The following is a 24,279-nucleotide window of genomic DNA, read 5'->3' on the forward strand; positions in this document are numbered from 1 at the left end:
AGTGTGTGCGCGTAATGAACCATCTGGGTCATTAAACACGGCGACGAAACAAGAATAAAAAGGTTGGTGGGATAAATAATGAAGGAAGAGACACGAGCGGGTGTCAACGACCGTCACGTTTTCACTTACGACCCTCGGCCGGGAACCTAACCCCGTATGTTGGGGCGTGTTCACTGCGCGACTTGCGAGTGCGAGAGAGACAGCTGTAACGCAGGACGAGTTGGCGTGCGTCCAACTGTAACGTAGCTGCTCGTTTTCGAGGTCCTACGCTCTGTCAGGTGTTTGTCTCCAACTTTATTTGACAATAGAGTTGGTGGCGTAGTAGGCTACTGGGCGAAAAATGGCTTCCAAGTCACTTCCTCAAATATACAGCTTGTCCATAAAAAAAAGTCCCAGTTATAAATTTTAAAAGTTTAAACTGTAAGCGTTGTAGGGTGTTGGTTCGAGGTCATAATTTAAGAGTAAACTGAAACAGTTTTACAGAAGCGCATGCGCGAGTACTGTTTTGTTGTTTTCTCGCGTGGATAATGGCCACTCCAGAGCGAAAAGCATTTTTGTTCTGCAATTTGCTAAGATTGAATCCGTAATTTCAGTTCAAAGTGCGCTTCGTTTGTTCAGGAGTGGTTTAACGTCGAAGTCCTTGATCGTTGGATTGTACGTAATGGTCGAGACGACAAGGCTCTTTTTCACTGGCCTGCACGTTCACCTGACATAACGTTATGAGAATTTGTTTTTTCTTTTGGGGCTTTTACGTTCCGCCGCTACTTTTTGCCAGAGATGAGAAACATAATTGAAGAGGCTATTGCTTCCATTAGGCTACTCCGAACGTGTTTCTTTCCCAGTGCTGTACCCCGGGAGGTGCAACACTAGACAGTAATTTTTAATAACGAGCGAGAGAATTGCTTTGCGTACATGTAATTTTATTTTCAAACTAAATTTCAAACAATCACCAACATTGAACATGTTATTATGTTCATACACTTGGTCTCGTAGTACAGTCGTATTCATGAACGATTGACTTTCTGTGAACACAATATTATACGTATTTACACACCTACAAATATAAGATTAAATGCAAATTATTTAAAAAGAACTTGGCTTTAAAAATTACTATTACAATACATTTAAAAAAAAGCATTACAGTTCACATGAACTTCATTTAAGACTTAACCTTACTAGCTGTCTCGTCTGTCATAAATTCATACAGAGCACACAAGTTAGTGACAACGCAATATTATAAAATTCTTAGAAAACTATTTCATTATAAAAAAAATTATAAAATTAGAATTTCCAGACTATTTCTCACTAACTCGGTCAATTTTGTATAGTTAAAATGTATCCACAGTTGCGATTTCAAAAATTATATCATGATCTGAGAAAATGATTAACTGTTTGTATGTAATTTGCTATAACTGTCCTAGCTGATACTCGTTCGCAACAGGGCGTATAAAGCGAGAGTCACGCGTCTTCTGTTCCGGCGTGACTGTGGTAGAGCCACGCGGATAATTCCTCGCCGCGAGTGGACACTCGCTCCGGGCTGTCCTCGCTGGCTGCACGCCCGGGCTCTGCCCCCAGAATCTCTGCTGCGCCTCGCTGCCGACTCGCTCCACGAGCTAGAGGACGGCGAGTAGAACTAGCTGTCTGTACTCGCTCCGGGCTGTCCTCGCTGGCTGCACGCCCGGGCTCTGCCCCCAGACTCTCTGCTGCACCTTGCTGCCGACTCGCTCAACGAGCTAGGGGACGGCGAGTAGAACTAGCTGTCTGTACTCGCTCCGGGCTGTCCTCGCTGGCTGCACGCCCTAGCTCTGCCCCCAGACTCTCTGCTGCGCCTTGCTGCCGACTCGCTCCACGAGCTAGGGGACGGCGAGTAGAACTAGCTGTCTGTACTCGCTCCGGGCTGTCCTCGCTGGCTGCACGCCCGGGCTCTGCCCCCAGACTCTCTGCTGCGCCTCGCTGCCGACTCGCTCCACGAGCTAGGGGACGGCGAGTATAACTAGCTGTCTGTACTCGCTCCGGGCTGTCCTCGCTGGCTGCACGCCCTAGCTCTGCCCCCAGACTCTCTGCTGCGCATTGCTGCCGATTCGCTCCACGAGCTAGGGGACGGCGAGTAGAACTAGCTGTCTGTACTCGCTCCGGGCTGTCCTCGCTGGCTGCACGCCCGGGCTCTGCCCCCAGACTCTCTGCTGCGCCTTGCTGCCGATTCGCTCCACGAGCTAAGGGACGGCGAGTAGAACTAGCTGTCTGTACTCGCTCCGGGCTGTCCTCGCTGGCTGCACGCCCGGGCTCTGCCCCCAGACTCTCTGCTGCACCTTGCTGCCGACTCGCTCAACGAGCTAGGGGACGGCGAGTAGAACTAGCTGTCTGTACTCGCTCCGGGCTGTCCTCGCTGGCTGCACGCCCTAGCTCTGCCCCCAGACTCTCTGCTGCGCCTTGCTGCCGACTCGCTCCACGAGCTAGGGGACGGCGAGTAGAACTAGCTGTCTGTACTCGCTCCGGGCTGTCCTCGCTGGCTGTACGCCCGGGCTCTGCCCCCAGACTCTCTGCTGTGCCTTGCTTCCGACTCGCTCCACGAGCTAGGGGACGGCGAGTAGAACTAGCTGTCTGTACTCGCTCCGGGCCGTCCTCGCTGGCTGCACTGCCCCCAGACTCTCTGCTGCGCCTTGCTGCCGACTCGCTCCACGAGCTAGGGGACGGCGAGTAGAACTAGCTTACTGTACTCGCTCCGGGCTGTCCTCGCTGGCTGCACGCCCGGGCTCTGCCCCCAGACTCTCTGCTGCGCCTTGCTGCCGACTCGCTCCACGAGATAGAGGACGGCGAGTAGAACTAGCTGTCTGTACTCGCTCCGGGCTGTACTCGCTGGCTGCACGCCCGGGCTCTGCCCCCGGACTCTCTGCTGCGCCTTGCTGCTGACTCGCTCCACGAGCTAGGGGACGGCGAGTATAACTAGCTGTCTGTACACGCTCCGGGCTGTCCTCGCTGGCTGTACTGCCCCCAGACTCTCTGCAGCGCCTTGCTGCCGACTCGCTCCACGAGCTAGGGGACGGCGAGTAGAACTGGCTGTCTGTACTCGCTCCGGGCTGTCCTCGCTGGCTGCACGCCCTAGCTCTGCCCCCAGACTCTCTGCTGCGCCTTGCTGCCGACTCGCTCCACGAGCTAGGGGACGGCGAGTAGAACTAGCTGTCTGTACTCGCTCCGGGCTGTCCTCGCTGGCTGCACGCCCGGGCTCTGCCCCCAGACTCTCTGCTGTGCCTTGCTTCCGACTCGCTCCACGAGCTAGGGGACGGCGAGTAGAACTAGCTGTCTGTACTCGCTCCGGGCCGTCCTCGCTGGCTGCACTGCCCCCAGACTCTCTGCTGCGCCTTGCTGCCGACTCGCTCCACGAGCTAGGGGACGGCGAGTAGAACTAGCTTACTGTACTCGCTCCGGGCTGTCCTCGCTGGCTGCACGCCCGGGCTCTGCCCCCAGACTCTCTGCTGCGCCTTTCTGCCGACTCGCTCCACGAGATAGAGGACGGCGAGTAGAACTAGCTGTCTGTACTCGCTCCGGGCTGTACTCGCTGGCTGCACGCCCGGGCTCTGCCCCCGGACTCTCTGCTGCGCCTCGCTGCCAACTCGCTGCCGACTCGTTCCACGAGCTAGAAGACGGCGAGTAGAACTAGCTGTCTGTACTCGCTCCGGGCTGTCCTCACTGGCTGCACGCCCGGGCTCTGCCCCCAGACTCTCTGCTGTGCCTTGCTGCCGATTCGCTCCACGAGCTAGGGGACGGCGAGTAGAACTAGCTGTCTGTACTCGCTCCGGGCTGTCCTCGCTGGCTGCACGCCCGGGCTCTGCCCCCAGACTCTCTGCTGCACCTTGCTGCCGACTCGCTCCACGAGCTAGAGGACGGCGAGTAGAACTAGCTGTCTGTACTCGCTCCGGGCAGTCCTCGCTGGCTGCACGCCCTAGCTCTGCCCCCAGACTCTCTGCTGCGCATTGCTGCCGACTCGCTCCACGAGCTAGGGGACGGCGAGTAGAACTAGCTGTCTGTACTCGCTCCGGGCTGTCCTCGCTGGCTGCACGCCCGGGCTCCGCCCCCAGACTCTCTGCTGCGCCTTGCTGCCGATTCGCTCCACGAGCTAGGGGACGGCGAGTAGAACTAGCTGTCTGTACTCGCTCCGGGCTGTCCTCGCTGGCTGCACGCCCGGGCTCTGCCCCCAGGCTCTCTGCTGCACCTTGCTGCCGACTCGCTCCACGAGCTAGGGGACGGCAAGTAGAACTAGCTGGCTGTACTCGCTCCGGGCTGTCCTCGCTGGCTGCACTGCCCCCAGACTCTATGCTGCGCCTTGCTGCCGACTCGCTCCACGAGCTAGGGGACGGCGAGTAGAACTAGCTGTCTGTACTCGCACCGGGCTGTCCTCGCTGGCTGCACTGCCCCCAGACTCTCTGCTGCGCCTGCTGCCGACTCGCTCCACGAGCTAGGGGACGGCGAGTAGAACTAGCTGTCTTTTCTCGCTCCGGGCTGTCCTCGCTGGCTGCACGCCCTAGCTCTGCCCCCAGACTCTCTGCTGCGCCTTGCTGCCGACTCGCTCCACGAGCTAGGGGACGGCGAGTAGAACTAGCTGTCTGTACTCGCTCCGGGCTGTCCTCGCTGGCTGCACGCCCGGGCTCTGCCCCCAGACTCTCTGCTGCGCCTTGCTGCCGATTCGCTCCACGAGCTTGGGGACGGCAAGTAGAACTAGCTGTCTGTACTCGCTCCGGGCTGTCCTCGCTGGCTGCACTGCCCCCAGACTCTATGCTGCGCCTTGCTGCCGACTCGCTCCACGAGCTAGGGGACGGCGAGTAGAACTAGCTGACTGTACTCGTTCCGGGCTGTCCTCGCTGGCTGCACGCCCGGGCTCTGCCCCCAGACTCTCTGCTGCGCCTCGCTGCCGACTCGCTCCACGAGTTAGAGGACGGTGAGTAGTACTAGCTGTCTGTACTCGCTCCGGGCTGTACTCGCTGGCTGCACGCCCGGGCTCTGCCCCCAGACTCTCTGCTGCGTCTTGCTGCCGACTCGCTACACGAGCTAGGGAACTGCGAGTAGAAAGAGCTGTCTGTACTCGCTCCGGGCTGTACTCGCTGGCTGCACGCCCGGGCTCTGCCCCCAGACTCTCTGCTGCGCCTCTATGCCGACTCGCTCCACGAGCTAGAGGACGGTGAGTAGAACTAGCTGTCTGTACTCGCTCCGGGCTGTCCTCGCTGGATGCACGCCCGGGCTCTGCCCCCAGACTCTCTGCTGCGCCTCGCTGCCGACTCGCTCAACGAGCCTGGGGACGGCGAGTAGAACTAGCTGTCTGTACTCGCTCCGGGCTTGCCTCGCTGGTTGCACGCCCGGGCTCTGCCCCCAGACTCTCTGCTGCACCTTGCTGCCGACTCGCTCCACGAGCTTTAGGACGGCGAGTAGAACTAGCTGTCTGTACTCGCTCCGGGCTGTCCTCGCTGGCTGCACGCCCGGGCTCTGCCCCCAGACTCTCTGCTGCGCCTCGCTGCCGACTCGCTCCACGAGCTAGAGGACGGCGAGTAGAACTAGCTGTCTGTACTCGCTCCGGGCTGTCCTTGCTGGCTGCACGCCCGGGCTCTGCCCCCAGACTCTCTGCTGCGCCTCGCTGCCGACTCGCTCCACGAGCTAGAGGACGGCGAGTAGAACTAGCTGTCTGTACTCGCTCCGGGCTGTCCTCGCTGGCTGCACCCCGGGCTCTACCCCCAGACTCTTTGCTGCGCCTCACTGCCGACTCGCTCCACGAGCTAGAGGACGGCGAGTAGAACTAGCTGTCTGTACTCGCTCCGGGCTGTCCTCGCTGGCTGCACGCCCGGGCTCTGCCCCCAGTCTCTCTGCTGCGCCTCGCTGCCGACTCGCTCAACGAGCTAGGGGACGGCGAGTAGAACTAGCTGTCTGTACTCGCTCCGGGCTGTCCTCGCTGGCTGCACGCCCGGGCTCTGCCCCCAGACTCTCTGCTGCGCCTCGCTGCCGACTCGCTCAACGAGCTAGGGGACGGCGAGTAGAACTAGCTGTCTGTACTCGCTCCGGGCTGTCTTCGCTGGCTGCACGCCCGGGCTCTGCCCCCAGACTCTCTGCTGCACCTTGCTGCCGACTCGCTCCACGAGCTTTAGGACGGCGAGTAGAACTAACTGTCTGTACTCGCTCCGGGCTGTCCTCGCTGGCTGCACGCCCGGGCTCTGCCCCCAGACTCTCTGCTGCGCCTCGCTGCCGACTCGCTCCACGAGTCAGAGGACGGCGAGTAGAACTAGCTGTCTGTACTCGCTTCGGGCTGTCCTCGCTGGCTGCACGCCCGGGCTCTGCCCCTAGACTCTCTGCTGCGCCTCGCTGCCGACTCGCTCCACGAGCTTTAGGACGGCGAGTAGAACTAGCTGTCTGTACTCGCTCCGGGCTGTCCTCGCTGGCTGCACGCCCGGGCTCTGCCCCCAGGCTCTCTGCTGCACCTTGCTGCCGACTCGCTCCACGAGCTAGGGGACGGCGAGTAGGACTAGCTGTCTGTACTCGCTCCGGGCTGTCCTCGCTGGCTGCACGCCCGGGCTCTGCCCCCAGACTCTCTGCTGCACCTTGCTGCCGACTCGCTCCACGAGCTAGGGGACGGCGAGTAGGACTAGCTGTCTGTACTCGCTCCGGGCTGTCCTCGCTGGCTGCACGCCCGGGCTCTGCCCCTAGACTCTCTGCTGCGCCTCGCTGCCGACTCGCTCCACGAGCTTTAGGACGGCGAGTAGAACTAGCTGTCTGTACTCGCTCCGGGCTGTCCTCGCTGGCTGCACGCCCGGGCTCTGCCCCCAGACTCTCTGCTGCGCCTCGCTGCCGACTCGCTCCACGAGTCAGAGGACGGCGAGTAGAACTAGCTGTCTGTACTCGCTTCGGGCTGTCCTCGCTGGCTGCACGCCCGGGCTCTGCCCCTAGACTCTCTGCTGCGCCTCGCTGCCGACTCGCTCCACGAGCTTTAGGACGGCGAGTAGAACTAGCTGTCTGTACTCGCTCCGGGCTGTCCTCGCTGGCTGCACGCCCGGGCTCTGCCCCCAGACTCTCTGCTGCGCCTCGCTGCCGACTCGCTCCACGAGTCAGAGGACGGCGAGTAGAACTAGCTGTCTGTACTCGCTTCGGGCTGTCCTCGCTGGCGGCACGCCCGGGCTCTGCCCCTAGACTCTCTGCTGCGCCTCGCTGCCGACTCGCTCCACGAGCTTTAGGACGGCGAGTAGAACTAGCTGTCTGTACTCGCTCCGGGCTGTCCTCGCTGGCTGCACGCCCGGGCTCTGCCCCCAGGCTCTCTGCTGCACCTTGCTGCCGACTCGCTCCACGAGCTAGGGGACGGCGAGTAGGACTAGCTGTCTGTACTCGCTCCGGGCTGTCCTCGCTGGCTGCACGCCCGGGCTCTGCCCCCAGACTCTCTGCTGCACCTTGCTGCCGACTCGCTCCACGAGCTAGGGGACGGCGAGTAGAACTAGCTGTCTGTACTCGCTCCGGGCCGTCCTCGCTGGCTGCACGCCCGGGCTCTGCCCCCAGACTCTCTGCTGCACCTTGCTGCCGACTCGCTCCACGAGCTAGGGGACGGCGAGTAGAACTAGCTGTCTGTACTCGCTCCGGGCTGTCCTCGCTGGCTGCACGCCCGGGCTCTGCCCCCAGGCTCTCTGCTGCACCTTGCTGCCGACTCGCTCCACGAGCTAGGGGACGGCGAGTAGGACTATCTGTCTGTACTCGCTCCGGGCTGTCCTCGCTGGCTGCACGCCCGGGCTCTGCCCCCAGACTCTCTGCTGCACCTTGCTGCCGACTCGCTCCACGAGCTAGGGGACGGCGAGTAGGACTAGCTGTCTGTACTCGCTCCGGGCTGTCCTCGCTGGCTACACGCCGGGGCTCTGCCCCCAGGCTCTCTGCTGCACCTTGCTGCCGACTCGCTCCACGAGCTAGGGGACGGCGAGTAGGACTAGCTGTCTGTACTCGCTCCGGGCTGTCCTCGCTGGCTGCACGCCCGGGCTCTGCCCCCAGACTCTCTGCTGCACCTTGCTGCCGACTCGCTCCACGAGCTTTAGGACGGCGAGTAGAACTAACTGTCTGTACTCGCTCCGGGCTGTCCTCGCTGGCTGCACGCCCGGGCTCTGCCCCCAGACTCTCTGCTGCGCCTCGCTGCCGACTCGCTCCACGAGTCAGAGGACGGCGAGTAGAACTAGCTGTCTGTACTCGCTTCGGGCTGTCCTCGCTGGCTGCACGCCCGGGCTCTGCCCCTAGACTCTCTGCTGCGCCTCGCTGCCGACTCGCTCCACGAGCTTTAGGACGGCGAGTAGAACTAGCTGTCTGTACTCGCTCCGGGCTGTCCTCGCTGGCTGCACGCCCGGGCTCTGCCCCCAGGCTCTCTGCTGCACCTTGCTGCCGACTCGCTCCACGAGCTAGGGGACGGCGAGTAGGACTAGCTGTCTGTACTCGCTCCGGGCTGTCCTCGCTGGCTGCACGCCCGGGCTCTGCCCCCAGACTCTCTGCTGCACCTTGCTGCCGACTCGCTCCACGAGCTAGGGGACGGCGAGTAGAACTAGCTGTCTGTACTCGCTCCGGGCTGTCCTCGCTGGCTGCACGCCCGGGCTCTGCCCCCAGACTCTCTGCTGCACCTTGCTGCCGACTCGCTCTACGAGCTAGGGGACGGCGAGTAGAACTAGCTGTCTGTACTCGCTCCGGGCTGTCCTCGCTGGCTGCACGCCCGGGCTCTGCCCCCAGGCTCTCTGCTGCACCTTGCTGCCGACTCGCTCCACGAGCTAGGGGACGGCGAGTAGGACTAGCTGTCTGTACTCGCTCCGGGCTGTCTTCGCTGGCTGCACGCCCGGGCTCTGCCCCCAGACTCTCTGCTGCACCTTGCTGCCGACTCGCTCCACGAGCTAGGGGACGGCGAGTAGGACTAGCTGTCTGTACTCGCTCCGGGCTGTCCTCGCTGGCTACACGCCGGGGCTCTGCCCCCAGACTCTCTGCTGCGCCTCGCTGCCGACTCGCTCCACGAGCTGCGCAGTCTCCAACCATTACCCCGGTCAAGCTGCTCGTGTTCCACAAACCAGCGAACACGACTCCTTGGACAGACACTCTGTTCGCTCGTAACTCGTCCTATTAAAATACTTTAATATTTCAGCTGCCTGTACCTTATGCCTGCTGACCTTATTTACACAACTGCCTTTTTAGTTTAAAATATTAATTTCACTTCATTGAAACGTCACTCGTTTCCAACAGAATCCTGTAGCATCAAACTTCAATGCCCGAAATTAGCTTATAATATCAGTTTCGGTTTTCTTGGATTACTACTTGTTCCAAAACTAGATGTAGTACTGCACGTGTCCATTGCAGACGTAACTCGCACAACTCCGCATTCGCGCTACGCGTCACCTCTTCACTCTTTTCAGGTTCTGCACTCGACCTCGGCGGAGAAGGGCTAAGTCCTTCTTAAATAAAAATAGGCGTTTTACCAGACGACAGTGTGAGTTCAGCTGAGTGTTCGACGCCTCTCCGTCGAGTGGAGTGACGTTGCGTTACGTCGCGTGGTGTCAGTCGGTGCGGTGTGAAGGCAGACTGTCTTCTCCCCTGTTTCTGCTGCTGCTTGTTGCCCTGCTGGTGTCCCAGTAGTCTCCACTTGGTCACACGGCGATGACGTCATGGCCGGCGCAGGCAGCCAACTCCTGAAAGTGGTGTCAGGCCCGCACGGCGATGATTCAATTAGGCGTGTGGCCCGCCACCAGGCGGCGAACAAGACAGCTAGCCTGCCTCCAGGGGGCAGTATTCGGCGCACACCTAAGTCTCTTACATAAAAAAACTTTATATCTTACGTTACATACGTAGCATGTTAACCAAAGTGTTTGGAAGAATTGGACTTTAGGTTGGATGTGTACCGTGTAACTAAAGGTGTACGTATTGAACATTTGTAAGAAAAAGAATGTTAGTTTACCTTCAATTTGATGTACTATTTGTTGTAAATAGTTAAAATTAAACTGTTATATTATATAATTGAAACTGGGACATTATTTTATGGACTTCATTATTTTAATACCGAACTTAAAATATGTTTTAAATCATGACACACTGTTAAACGATTTTATTCTGATATATAAATATATAATATAATATTTTTTTCATTCAAAATTTAAACAATGTATTGCAGTATGGATGAAATTTTTAAACTTGTTATGCATTTTGTATATTTTTAAACTTTTAAATCATCTATAAATTTAACTCACAATAATACTTATTGGTTACGTAATAAAATAAATGATCGGTAATTTTTTTTAATAACACACGTGCGACGTTCTTATTAAATATATTTTAATTATTTAATATTTTTTAACCTCTTTAATTACCGATGCGTTCTGCACCATTTTAAACACCCGTTCAGACGGAAACGGACGACATTTCCGTTTTCGCCAAGCACGATTATCATTGGCTGATTGGATCCAACATCAATCGTATTTTTTGAGACCGGCCCTAAATGCATAGTATTTTACGGGACCTCAAGCCATCCAAAACTCTGTCAAACGGAACATGGTCACGCAGTGACGTTGTACGGTGACGTCATAACCCTGGGACACAATGCATGGGAAGGTGTTGGACGGCGTGGCGGGGCCAGGGAGGGTGACAATAGCCAGCAGCTTCAGTACCCGCCCCGGGGGGGGGGGACGACAAGGGGCCCTAAGGGCGCCCGTGGACCGTGACGGGCCGTGTGACAGCTCCATCGGCGCCCATTCAGCGGCGTCAGCTGACCGCGACGCCCCCAGCGCGAGGGGCGCTCCCCCCACGAGACCGCAGCGCGCCCTGGCCTCCCGGTGGCTCGCTTAGCGGGACTGCTACCTACCGCGCGTTTAATGTCTCATTTCAGCTGCTGCTCTTTCCTGCTTCCCACGTGTTAACACGGCGTTTGGTTGCAATCATTTCGTGAATGCGACGGACGTTAAGGAACGGAAATATGTAACAAACCGCGGTGCTGACATCTGTGGCGATTGGTGCGAACCAAAGTTCACAAAAACAAAGAAAAACTTTATAGTATTAACTGTTGGATGAATTTTAACAAGATGGGCAGTACATTGATGCAAATTTGATGAGTTTTAACAATATGGGCAGTACATTGATGAAAATTTGATGAGTTTTAACAAGATGGGCAGTACTTTGATGCAAATTTGATGAGTTTTAACAATATGGGCAGTACTTTGATGCAAATTTGATGAGTTTTAACAAGATGGGCAGTGCTTTGATGAAAATTCCTGTTTTTAAAATCAAATCAGAAGCCGGGATTTTTTTTTTGTTTTAAAAATTCTTTTTAATTTTATCGGAGCCGTTTCATTATATAGTTTAACCTTTCACTCTGGAAAACGAAAGATTTTTTAAGTCGACGTAGCTGCTCCGGCAGCGAATTCTAGCGGCGGATGCGGAAACTATTTGTGATTCGCGTCATTGTAAGTAAATTTATTACGATGGTTCTCTTGCAGTTTGTGTTACGATCCAAATTTTGCCAACAGATGTACTGAATATTTCCTATATAATAGCGGTAAAGTGTCATGCAAAATATTATTATAATAATTATTATGGACCATTACACGACCTCTAACAGCTAGAAAATAACATTAAGTAAATACTTGTTTAAAAATGTGTATTCCCCAATAAAAATGTAAGAGATCTATCGAAACAAAGTAACAGGAATCTACCCGAATGAAATGAATTATTAACTCAGCATTAATGGAAATTTAACGAAAGACTTGACGATGAGAATTTTTTTTGACGTGACTTGGGGAAATTTTTGGATGGACAGTAATAAATTGGCAGAGCTTGACCGTGATTCGACTCTGGGTAATATTTAAAATGAACCTGATTGTTAACCATTCTACCAACTCATTCGGTACCTGATTTCAAGATATTTCACATCTGGTAAACATTTATTTGTAAAACTTCAATACAGCCTAAGTACTGAATATGCTGAATATATAAAAGCGGGAAAAAGGCACGCGAAAGTTTATTATTATGAACCTTTGACAGCTAGAAAATAGCATAAAATGTAAAATAATCTGCGCCGATAACCAAGGCTGCTACGAAACCTGGAGACCATCTGTCAGCATTCCAGTGCTTTCGTACCTTATCATAATGTTACACTGTCGACGCGCTGTGAATGTGTACATACTTATATTTACATATATTTCCAGTGGATTATTGTGGCTGTAGGGTCTTCAGTGGTTTTGGTGAGGGTTGTGCGTTCGTTCTTAATCCCCGGAACTATTTAAATTGATGAGCACCTAAACTGAACACACAGGGTTCGGATCCTCTGCGACTTTGATGGTCCCGTCGTCTGAAGAGCTAGTAGATGCCGCCTGACCTTGTACTCAAGAGGACAACCATAAGTTCGACATTTGCGTTTACATTGAACGCAACTTCGCACCTGTGTCCGACGGGATGGTGAATGGTAAACATTAAAAGCGCTAATATCTGAAAAAAATAATTGACAGTCTAGGTCCAAGCATACATTTGCATTGCAACAGATGTAATAAGTATTACGTCGTTTCCGATGCTTACCTTGTCCTCTACCTTGCTTTAAAAATATTTAAAAATATGCTTTGGCAAAGTTATAGATCCATTTAAACATAAATGTGTATTTAGCCTTATCTATACATGTAAGTACTGGCTAGTTTAAGGCTCAACCTTATTCGCCATTTTGTAATTTTCTTACTATTTTGTTCCAAATTTGAATGAGAATATAAAAATAAAAAGGAAATATAACAGTTGCATTTAATCTTACCCAGCTGTAAAATCACAGGAATGAACTTGTACTGATTAAGCACAGCATAATTAGAGAAGCTAGATTTATAATAATGATTAAGTGCCTATCAATTAAAAATGTAGCACCTATTTGGCAGTACAGTTTACAATAAAACCTATAATGCGATGCATATATATATATATAATAAAATATATCAGTAATAAGATATCAAAACCAGTCTATGAACATGAAGCTGCACAGCTGATAAGGCAGAGCTGTGGTCCGTGCTGCAGGGTGCAGTGGTGCGGGGTGCAGCGGAGATGGTGTGTGCGCAGTGACGCGGTCCTTGCCGCAGGGTGCAGTGGTGCGGGGTGCAGCGGAGACTGTGTGTGCGCTATGACGCGGTCCTTGCCGAAGGGTGCAGTGGTGCGGGGTGCAGCGGAGACTGTGTGTGCGCAGTGACGTGGTCCGTGCTGCCAGCAGTGTTGCAGGGTGCTACGGAGACTGTGTGTGCGCAGTGACGTGGTCCGTGCTGCCAGCAGTGTTGCAGGGTGCTACGGAGACTGTGTGTGCGCAGTGACGTGGTCCGTGCTGCCAGCAGTGTTGCAGGGTGCTACGGAGACTGTGTGTGCGCAGTGACGTGGTCCGTGCTGCCAGCAGTGTTGCAGGGTGCTACGGAGACTGTGTGTGCGCAGTGACGTGGTCCGTGCTGCCAGCAGTGTTGCAGGGTGCTACGGAGACTGTGTGTGCGCAGTGACGTGGTCCGCGCTGCAGGGTGCAGTGCCGCAGGGTGCAGCGGTGACTGTGTGCGCTATAAAGTGGTCCGCGCTGCAGGGTGCAGTGCCGCAGGGTGCTACGGAGACTGTGTGTGCGCAGTGACGTGGTCCGTGCTGCCAGCAGTGTTGCAGGGTGCTACGGAGACTGTGTGTGCGCAGTGACGTGGTCCGTGCTGCCAGCAGTGTTGCAGGGTGCTACGGAGACTGTGTGTGCGCAGTGACGTGGTCCGTGCTGCCAGCAGTGTTGCAGGGTGCTACGGAGACTGTGTGTGCGCAGTGACGTGGTCCGTGCTGCCAGCAGGGGTGCGGGGTGCAGCGGAGACTGTGTGTGCGCAGTGACGTGGTCCGTGCTGCCAGCAGTGTTGCAGGGTGCTACGGAGACTGTGTGTGCGCAGTGACGTGGTCCGTGCTGCCAGCAGTGTTGCAGGGTGCTACGGAGACTGTGTGTGCGCAGTGACGTGGTCCGTGCTGCCAGCAGAGTTGCAGGGTGCTACGGAGACTGTGTGTGCGCAGTGACGTGGTCCGTGCTGCCAGCAGTGTTGCAGGGTGCTACGGAGACTGTGTGTGCGCAGTGACGTGATCCGTGCTGCCAGCAGTGTTGCAGGGTGCTACGGAGACTGTGTGTTCGCAGTGACGTGGTCCGTGCTGCCAGCAGTGTTGCAGGGTGCTACGGAGACTGTGTGTGCGCAGTGACGTGGTCCGTGCTGCCAGCAGTGTTGCAGGGTGCTACGGAGACTGTGTGTGCGCAGTGACGTGGTCCGTGCTGCCAGCAGTGTTGCAGGGTGCTACGGAGACTGTGTGTGCGCAGTGACGTGGTCCGTGCTGCCAGCAGGGGTGCGGGGTGCAGCGGAGACTGTGTGTGCGCAGTGACGTGGTCCGTGCTGCCAGCAGTGTTGCAGGGTGCTACGGAGACTGTGTGTGCGCAGTGACGTGGTCCGTGCTGCCAGCAGTGTTGCAGGGTGCTACGGAGACTGTGTGTGCGCAGTGACGTGGTCCGTGCTGCCAGCAGAGTTGCAGGGTGCTACGGAGACTGTGTGTGCGCAGTGACGTGGTCCGTGCTGCCAGCAGTGTTGCAGGGTGCTACGGAGACTGTGTGTGCGCAGTGACGTGGTCCGTGCTGCCAGCAGTGTTGCAGGGTGCTACGGAGACTGTGTGTGCGCAGTGACGTGGTCCGTGCTGCCAGCAGTGTTGCAGGGTGCTACGGAGACTGTGTGTGCGCAGTGACGTGGTCCGTGCTGCCAGCAGTGTTGCAGGGTGCTACGGAGACTGTGTGTGCGCAGTGACGTGGTCCGTGCTGCCAGCAGTGTTACAGGGTGCTACGGAGACTGTGTGTGCGCAGTGACGTGGTCCGTGCTGCCAGCAGGGGTGCGGGGTGCAGCGGAGACTGTGTGTGCGCAGTGACGTGGTCCGTGCTGCCAGCAGTGTTGCAGGGTGCTACGGAGACTGTGTGTGCGCAGTGACGTGGTCCGTGCTGCCAGCAGTGTTGCAGGGTGCTACGGAGACTGTGTGTGCGCAGTGACGTGGTCCGTGCTGCCAGCAGTGTTGCAGGGTGCTACGGAGACTGTGTGTACGCAGTGACGTGGTCCGTGCTGCCAGCAGTGTTGCAGGGTGCTACGGAGACTGTGTGTGCGCAGTGACGTGGTCCGCGCTGCAGGGTGCAGTGCCGCAGGGTGCAGCGGTGACTGTGTGCGCTATAAAGTGGTCCGCGCTGCAGGGTGCAGTGCCGCAGGGTGCTACGGAGACTGTGTGTGCTCAGTGACGTGGTCCGTGCTGCCAGCAGTGTTGCAGGGTGCTACGGAGACTGTGTGTGCGCAGTGACGTGGTCCGTGCTGCCAGCAGTGTTGCAGGGTGCTACGGAGACTGTGTGTGCGCAGTGACGTGGTCCGCGCTGCAGGGTGCAGTGCCGCAGGGTGCAGCGGTGACTGTGTGCGCTATAAAGTGGTCCGCGCTGCAGGGTGCAGTGCCGCAGGGTGCTACGGAGACTGTGTGTGCGCAGTGACGTGGTCCGTGCTGCCAGCAGTGTTGCAGGGTGCTACGGAGACTGTGTGTGCGCAGTGACGTGGTCCGCGCTGCAGGGTGCAGTGCCGCAGGGTGCTACGGAGACTGTGTGTGCGCAGTGACGTTGTCCGTGCTGCCAGCAGTGTTGCAGGGTGCTACGGAGACTGTGTGTGCGCAGTGACGTGGTCCGCGCTGCAGGGTGCAGTGCCGCAGGGTGCTACGGAGACTGTGTGTTCGCAGTGACGTGGTCCGTGCTGCCAGCAGTGTTGCAGGGTGCTACGGAGACTGTGTGTGCGCAGTGACGTGGTCCGTGCTGCCAGCAGTGTTGCAGGGTGCTACGGAGACTGTGTGTGCGCAGTGACGTGGTCCGCGCTGCAGGGTGCAGTGCCGCAGGGTGCTACGGAGACTGTGTGTGCGCAGTGACGTGGTCCGTGCTGCCAGCAGTGTTGCAGGGTGCTACGGAGACTGTGTGTGCGCAGTGACGTGGTCCGCGCTGCAGGGTGCAGTGCCGCAGGGTGCTACGGAGACTGTGTGTTCGCAGTGACGTGGTCCGTGCTGCCAGCAGTGTTGCAGGGTGCTACGGAGACTGTGTGTGCGCAGTGACGTGGTCCGTGCTGCCAGCAGTGTTGCAGGGTGCTACGGAGACTGTGTGTGCGCAGTGACGTGTCCGTGCTGCCAGCAGTGTTGCAGGGTGCTACGGAGACTGTGTGTGCGCAGTGACGTGGTCCGCGCTGCAGGGTGCAGTGCCGCAGGGTGCAGCGGTGACTGTGTGCGCTATAAAGTGGTCCGCGCTGCAGGGTGCAGTGCCGCAGGGTGCTACGGAGACTGTGTGTGCGCAGTGACGTGGTCCGTGCTGCCAGCAGTGTTGCAGGGTGCTACGGAGACTGTGTGTGCGCAGTGACGTGGTCCGTGCTGCCAGCAGTGTTGCAGGGTGCTACGGAGACTGTGTGTGCGCAGTGACGTGGTCCGTGCTGCCAGCAGTGTTGCAGGGTGCTACGGAGACTGTGTGTGCGCAGTGACGTGGTCCGTGCTGCCAGCAGTGTTGCAGGGTGCTACGGAGACTGTGTGTGCGCAGTGACGTGGTCCGTGCTGCCAGCAGTGTTGCAGGGTGCTACGGAGACTGTGTGTGCGCAGTGACGTGGTCCGTGCTGCCAGCAGTGTTGCAGGGTGCTACGGAGACTGTGTGTGCGCAGTGACGTGGTCCGTGCTGCCAGCAGTGTTGCAGGGTGCTACGGAGACTGTGTGTGCGCAGTGACGTGGTCCGTGCTGCCAGCAGTGTTGCAGGGTGCTACGGAGACTGTGTGTGCGCAGTGACGTGGTCCGCGCTGCAGGGTGCAGTGCCGCAGGGTGCTACGGAGACTGTGTGTGCGCAGTGACGTGGTCCGTGCTGCCAGCAGTGTTGCAGGGTGCTACGGAGACTGTGTGTGCGCAGTGACGTGGTCCGTGCTGCCAGCAGTGTTGCAGGGTGCTACGGAGACTGTGTGTGCGCAGTGACGTGGTCCGCGCTGCAGGGTGCAGTGCCGCAGGGTGCTACGGAGACTGTGTGTGCGCAGTGACGTGGTCCGTGCTGCCAGCAGTGTTGCAGGGTGCTACGGAGACTGTGTGTGCGCAGTGACGTGGTCCGCGCTGCAGGGTGCAGTGCCGCAGGGTGCTACGGAGACTGTGTGTGCGCAGTGACGTGGTCCGCGCTGCAGGGTGCAGTGCCGCAGGGTGCTACGGAGACTGTGTGTGCGCAGTGACGTGGTCCGTGCTGCCAGCAGTGTTGCAGGGTGCTACGGAGACTGTGTGTGCGCAGTGACGTGGTCCGCGCTGCAGGGTGCAGTGCCGCAGGGTGCTACGGAGACTGTGTGTGCGCAGTGACGTGGTCCGTGCTGCCAGCAGTGTTGCAGGGTGCTACGGAGACTGTGTGTGCGCAGTGACGTGGTCCGCGCTGCAGGGTGCAGTGCCGCAGGGTGCTACGGAGACTGTGTGTGCGCAGTGACGTGGTCCGTGCTGCCAGCAGTGTTGCAGGGTGCTACGGAGACTGTGTGTGCGCAGTGACGTGGTCCGTGCTGCCAGCAGTGTTGCAGGGTGCTACGGAGACTGTGTGTGCGCAGTGACGTGGTCCGCGCTGCAGGGTGCAGTGCCGCAGGGTGCTACGGAGACTGTGTGTTCGCAGTGACGTGGTCCGTGCTGCCAGCAGTGTTGCAGGGTGCTACGGAGACTGTGTGTGCGCAGTGACGTGGTCCGTGCTGCCAGCAGTGTTGCAGGGTGCTACGGAGTCTGTGTGTGCGCAGTGACGTGGTCCGCGCTGCAGGGTGCAGTGCCGCAGGGTGCTACGGAGACTGTGTGTTCGCAGTGACGTGGTCCGTGCTGCCAGCAGTGTTGCAGGGTGCTACGGAGACTGTGTGTGCGCAGTGACGTGGTCCGTGCTGCCAGCAGTGTTGCAGGGTGCTACGGAGACTGTGTGTGCGCAGTGACGTGGTCCGTGCTGCCAGCAGTGTTGCAGGGTGCTACGGAGACTGTGTGTGCGCAGTGACGTGGTCCGCGCTGCAGGGTGCAGTGCCGCAGGGTGCTACGGAGACTGTGTGTGCGCAGTGACGTGGTCCGTGCTGCCAGCAGTGTTGCAGGGTGCTACGGAGACTGTGTGTGCGCAGTGACGTGGTCCGCGCTGCAGGGTGCAGTGCCGCAGGGTGCTACGGAGACTGTGTGTGCGCAGTGACGTGGTCCGTGCTGCCAGCAGGGGTGCGGGGTGCAGCGGAGACTGTGTGTGCGCTATGACGTGGTCCGCGCTGCAGGGTGCAGTGCCGCGGGGTGCAGCGGAGACTGTGTGTGCGCAGACTCGTCGGAGTCCGGCTCGAACAAGGGCCGCGAGAGCGGCCGGGGCGGCGGCTCCAACAAGTCCTCGGAGGGCAAGCCGACGAGGGTGCGCACCGTGCTGAACGAGAAGCAGCTGCACACCCTGCGGACCTGCTACAACGCCAACCCCCGCCCCGACGCGCTCATGAAGGAGCAGCTGGTGGAGATGACGGGGCTCAGCCCGCGCGTCATCAGGGTGTGGTTCCAGAACAAGCGCTGCAAGGACAAGAAGAAGGCCATCCTCATGAAGCAGCAGATGCAGCAGGAGAAGGTGAGGCTTGCTTCAGTTCCTAGTTCCTAGTTCCTAGTTCCCAGCAAGCAGCTCACACGTTAGAGTGCTGATGCCGTAGTTGCTCAGTTAAATGTAGGGCATCTGCAAGGAATCACTATAATTAGTAATGAGAAATTGCTGCCAAATCGTTTATATAAAGCAGCAGACCAAGCAGATAGTTTAAATTCTACCAGCACTAGTACGTGTGTTAGGTTAATTTTGCAAGAACTCCTAATGCAATAGCAGATTTAGACGAAGGTGATAATTTGTAGAGACACTGACCTTTTAGTATTCCAATAGTTTTAATAACTACACATACAGCAATCTTTAAGACGTTCCGAGATATATAAGAAGAAGATGATGGTTGTAACTGCACTTTCTTAATAGTAGGCACATTAGATGAAACATGCTGCTGTTGATTTAACAACAGTTTTTTCTAGTCGGTACAATTGCAATTTGTTGTATTTACTAACTGCAGCTTTAAAAAGTAAACGATGCCATGCTGGTGAGTACAGAAGGTTACCATCTTGTTGAGACATAATAGGCAGAGGGAAATTATGAATGTTGCTCAGCGTAGATAAAATTAGTCGATTGCGAAAATAGGGCTAGTTGCTGTTCCCCCGTATAGAATATATTTAATAAGTCAATAGGTTAATTGTTTGCACAAAATTGACGTGATTTTAATACCAGCATTTCAAAGTGTTTTAACCTACCAAAGTGTTACCAGTTAAGAGTGGCATGAAAATATGTTTGTAAGTCAGTGACAACCCACGACATCGAAATGTTTAGTTAGGAAACTACACCACAAAGTACGGACGCTGCATGCTAGTTACTAGAACAAAATGGTTTTATCTTGGCTAGACACTTTTGTTGTCTTCTTTGTAGTAGGTCTAAAGAAAGACATGAAATGCAAGGTAATTACGTGATTAGATAACTTATAGATTAATATGTTAAAACATATTTATTGGTGAAATTTTTGAAGGTAGGCTTTTTCTTGCCATAAAATATATTTGATAAAACCTCTTCAAGTAACTTATTCCAAATAAGTTCAAAAAATAATTATAAAGTTTAAAGTGAAAAAAAAAAAATTTTTTTATCGAAGGGAAGTATTAGTGTAAAATGATTATATTTATTACGGAACTCCCCAAAACTTGTTACTATATATAATAACAAAAAATTTAATTAGCACTGTAATGGTCGACAGGACATTAATACCTACCATTCACACTGGTCTAACTTCACCGCCCCGTCCTTACTGACGGCTCTACGTGAACAAACAATCTCTAAAATGTATTAAATAAAAATAATAATTAAGGTGTAGACTAAACGATGACAACTTACAATCATGCCTAAAATTGAAAATAAGAAGTTGCTATCCAGACATTGCTATGCTTTCGAAAGCGATGCCAGTTCATCGATACAACTTAGTAATACATTTTACAAAGCCAAGGTAATTTTTAATTTTTATAATTAATTAATTTAAATCATTTAATTTTTCTTGTTTTAACATTAGAGTTCTACTAATGACTGCCATATATTTTTACGAACGTGATTTTTAAGACTTATTCTTTAATTTTTGAACAAAATATTTTTATTTTATATTTTTTTTATCCTTTTAAATTTCCATGTAGATACAGAGAAAATACATGTCGTGGCTCTCTAAAGCGCCCCATACACTAGTGGATATGCTCGCCGAGTGTATGGGCTGGTCCGGCCTCAGTCAGACCGAGCATGCTCGGCTCGCCGTCGGATGGCAGTTCCCTCCGAGCCGAGCCCCGGACCGAGCATATCCGCCAGCGAGTGGCAGGTCCCAACATGCTTGCCCCGAGCCCACAGCCAGTGTGCTGTCTGTTGTCGCATCATCATGTCTTTTAATGACAATAAAGTTTTTGTGGGAGGAGTTCATAAATTTATATCGCACTCTTCGACCAGTGTGGGATATAAGGAGTAAGGAATATGTCAATAGGCATTTAAAACGAGAGTGCTACGAACAGCTAGTGAAAAATGTCAGAGAAATGTTTCCAGACGCCGACGTCGACTTTCTGAAGGGAAATAATTGACAACTTACGTGCAAGATTTCGTCGTGAACTGCGAAAAATTAAAACATTCAAACAAAATAATCCGCCAAACAGTGCAATGCTACTTGCAGCCGTTGTGCAAGTACAACACCGACAGTCTTCATAGAAAAAGAGACGAGCATGCTCGTGTAGTGTGTGGTAGCGGCCATGCGCCGAGCATATCCGCTAGTGCATGGGGTCTAACCAAGTAGCTGCTGCACGGGTCATCTTGTGGGCGGGACTGCAGACTCGAGCCATGGCTCTCCCCGATGTTGACGAGCCATGGAGTGAGTGGACGTCAGCTGGTCCATTCGTGTAGACCCTGTCCTCAAAATACAAGTATAATTATCTTATCTTGAGTAGATAACAGCTCTTACGCTACACTCACAGCAGCGAGATTTCGGCAGTTCAAAACAAGAGAACGTGCAGAATTAACTCAATATAATGGACTAGTTACATGATAACATACTGTGTTACAAGGGTAGACTAGGCAAAACAACACTAGTTTCGTTGTACTAAGGTTGTGCCTTTTAAGGCTATGATAGTCTATCTTATGAACGAGTGCACATTTTTGACAATTTTTATATTAAACCTCACGAAGTCTAGCCTAGTCGATTATTCGTGATTAAGCTTTTAATTATGTTCTAAAGCTAGTGTCTTATTTTAGCAAACATCATACACCCAGATCAGAAAAGCATGTAGTGGCTGAAATTTTTTCAGTGCAAAATTTTCCGTTAAGAAGACTGACTTTCTTACTAACTTGTAGTGAAATTAACTTGAACTACATATGTTTTTGACAGTTATATAGGAAATAGCTGTTCAGTGTTGTAGAAATTTGGTATTGCACAATTTATGTGCGCTGTCTACCTCATTATTTGTTTATGATTTTAAATGCCGATTTGATCCTAACAAATTGTTTTAGATGATTCCTAAGATGGTTCGGTTTCTTTCATTAAGTAGAAAAATGCAGTTGGGGTACATTTTGCAAAACAGTGACCGAACATTAAAATCACTAAACTTTTGATGTTATTTGTGACAAGAATTTCTCGTTCGGCCCTCTAAATCAACAAACTTAACACGCTTAAGAAAATAAACTCGTAGAAAATAATTCACCTCTAATATATATATATATATATATATATATATATTTAAATTGAAATGTTTTGCGATATACCTTGTTATCTGTGGCTATGATTTCTGTCTTTTGAGTCTGGGAATCTCTTGTGACGTTAAGTAAATAACTTTTGTAGACAAACTATTTTATTAATTAGTTTGGGCAGTTTTGTTGTTCTTATTTTTACCTGGTGGTTAAACCGTAAAATATTTTCATTTACTATAGCAGCATTATTTTTAAGCGTGTAAAAAAATGAAGTGTCTTTTTTTTCTACTTTATAGGCCTACTACTCTAACCTCTAACCCATACTTATGCATACATTTACGTAAAATATGTTGCATGCATGTGCATGCGATATTTTGCATCTGTACGCATATTTACATATCAACAGGGTTGTAATAACCTGTACACGTGCTAACGACAACACAAGTTTGATATAACGCATGCGTACTGATGAATTTTATTTCTAACGTTGTTAAAATTTATTACTTTTAAATAAAAATGAAAGTTGATGGAAACTTTCAGTACTCAATAGTGATGTGTTAACATCTAACCTTGGTAACGAGAAAATTGACGTGTTATCATGTTGCCAGTACACTTATAATACGAAACTCGGATACGAAACTCAACGTATATATATTTTTAAATAATGCCGAGCGTGATAAATGTATAGTAAGTAAATTGTGTATTCAACTTCATTTCTGGACGTGAATCACACGTTATTTCCACACTCGCCGGAGTACCTACGTCAGCTATAGAATCATTCGATATGTAGAGCGAAATTTTAAACTATATAATGAAACTGCTCCCATATAAGCGAAAAAGACTGGGAAAAAAATACAAAACTCAGGCTCTTGACCTGATTTTCGACAAGATGATTTTTACTAAAGGTAGTGCTCATCTTGTTAAAATTCACTAAACAGTTAATACTGTACCTATAACTTTGGCTTTGTGAACTTTGGTTCTCAACATCCGCCACAGATGGCAGCACCGTGGTTACGCATTTCCGTTCCATGCGACTTCCTTCTCATTCACGGAATTACTGCCACCAAATACCGTATACCGAGATATGACACGGGCATGCGACGAGGCGGCAGCAGTGGCAGTCCACAGGACTCGCACCCCAGAGCACCTGCGTGGTCTCAGGAGTCTGTTGTTCCCCGACATCTGGCAGAGGACGTGATGGACCCTACCACAGGCCACGGCGCGACACCCGTGGTCATTGCCAGGAATACCACACTTTTGTACTTTTACAAATGATTCCTTTGGAAAACAGTTTCCAAAAAATAATCTGTACTCTTCTTAATAAAACTCTGACTGACAGTCAACGCGCAGGCTAAACAATTGGACCTACAGATTTGAAATTTAAGGGAAATATTTCTTGAGTTTCCTACGGGTGCACTAAGGAGGGAATTTTTTAAATTCCAACCCTAAATGGGTTAAAAGGGGTGGTAAATTTTGTATGAAGCGAAAATCCACCCAATGACTCACTCTTCACGAATTTTCAGGAACTGTAAAAACCACAGATATTAAATTTGGCACATTTATTACTATCGCTGCCCAGACATCCGCTGGAAAAGGGGATTTTCCGAAAATCAGCTCCCAAGGGTGATTTATCCCGGGCAACGCCGGGTAATTCAGTTATTAATACAAGAAAACTACTATAAATTTTGACAACTATGGTTATCGTTGCATGTATAAATACTTTTTTGGAAACAACTCTGAATATATATAGTCACGCTTACGAAAATTGTATTGATTGATGCAATACGATTTTTTTTAAAACGCCGTGAGAAAGATAATCCAATATTCAAATGTTGTCCTTTTTTTATCGTGCTTATTAATTTGCGCAGTTATTACGGGAAAGCTAGTTAGGGAACGGTTTACAATAACTTTGAACAATTGGAGGTACTCGGACAACCCAAATGCCCGGGTAGTAATTTCAACCCAGTAGTAATGCGAACACTTATTGTTTAGCGATACAGTTGTTGTAATGTAAATGAAGTTTACAAAAAAAAATGACAGTGTACCCACCGTACACTCTACAGGAGAGCCTGAAGCGAGCGCGCCGCACAGTGTCCAGGGACACCAGCACGCACGGCGAGGGGGGAGGGGGCCGACGCCAGTTGGGAGATGTTCTCCTCGGGGGATGCTGCGACGCTGCAATATTGATCTGTCACGGAGGGAGCTGTCACTCGCAGTAATCCTCTTCCCTCCCTCACTCCTGCAACTCACAACCACCCCTGGCGGAACTGTTTGCTCTCGGTGGGGCTGCAGACAGAGTGCATCGCACACCCTCCCGACGTCGGCGCCCTTCTTCGCGACTGTCAGCACGGGGCGTCGCCGGCGTCCATGTAAGAATAGGCGCTGAGGCGGCGAGGGGGGCCGGGGCCAAGACAAACAAGCCTCTCTCTCTCTCTCTCTCTCTGTCAGTCGTCGCTGCAGTGCTACGGGGTCCGCAGGCTCGGGCTGTGATATCCGCCTCTCCTCAGCGTCACTGC

General features: G+C 53.4%; 1 protein-coding gene across 1 annotated transcript in view; it reads left to right on the forward strand.

The window, feature by feature from the left end:
- Positions 1-24,279, forward strand: part of LOC134541546 (LIM/homeobox protein LMX-1.2) — a 353,649-nt gene that overhangs the window by 243,961 nt on the left and 85,409 nt on the right. The window contains exon 9 of the mRNA XM_063385060.1: positions 18,318-18,607. Coding sequence (XP_063241130.1) covers positions 18,318-18,607 — 290 coding nt within the window. The remainder of the gene's footprint in view (positions 1-18,317; positions 18,608-24,279) is intronic.

This window comes from Bacillus rossius (genome assembly GCF_032445375.1).
Source record: "Bacillus rossius redtenbacheri isolate Brsri chromosome 4 unlocalized genomic scaffold, Brsri_v3 Brsri_v3_scf4_1, whole genome shotgun sequence".
Taxonomy (NCBI): Eukaryota; Metazoa; Arthropoda; class Insecta; order Phasmatodea; family Bacillidae; genus Bacillus; species Bacillus rossius.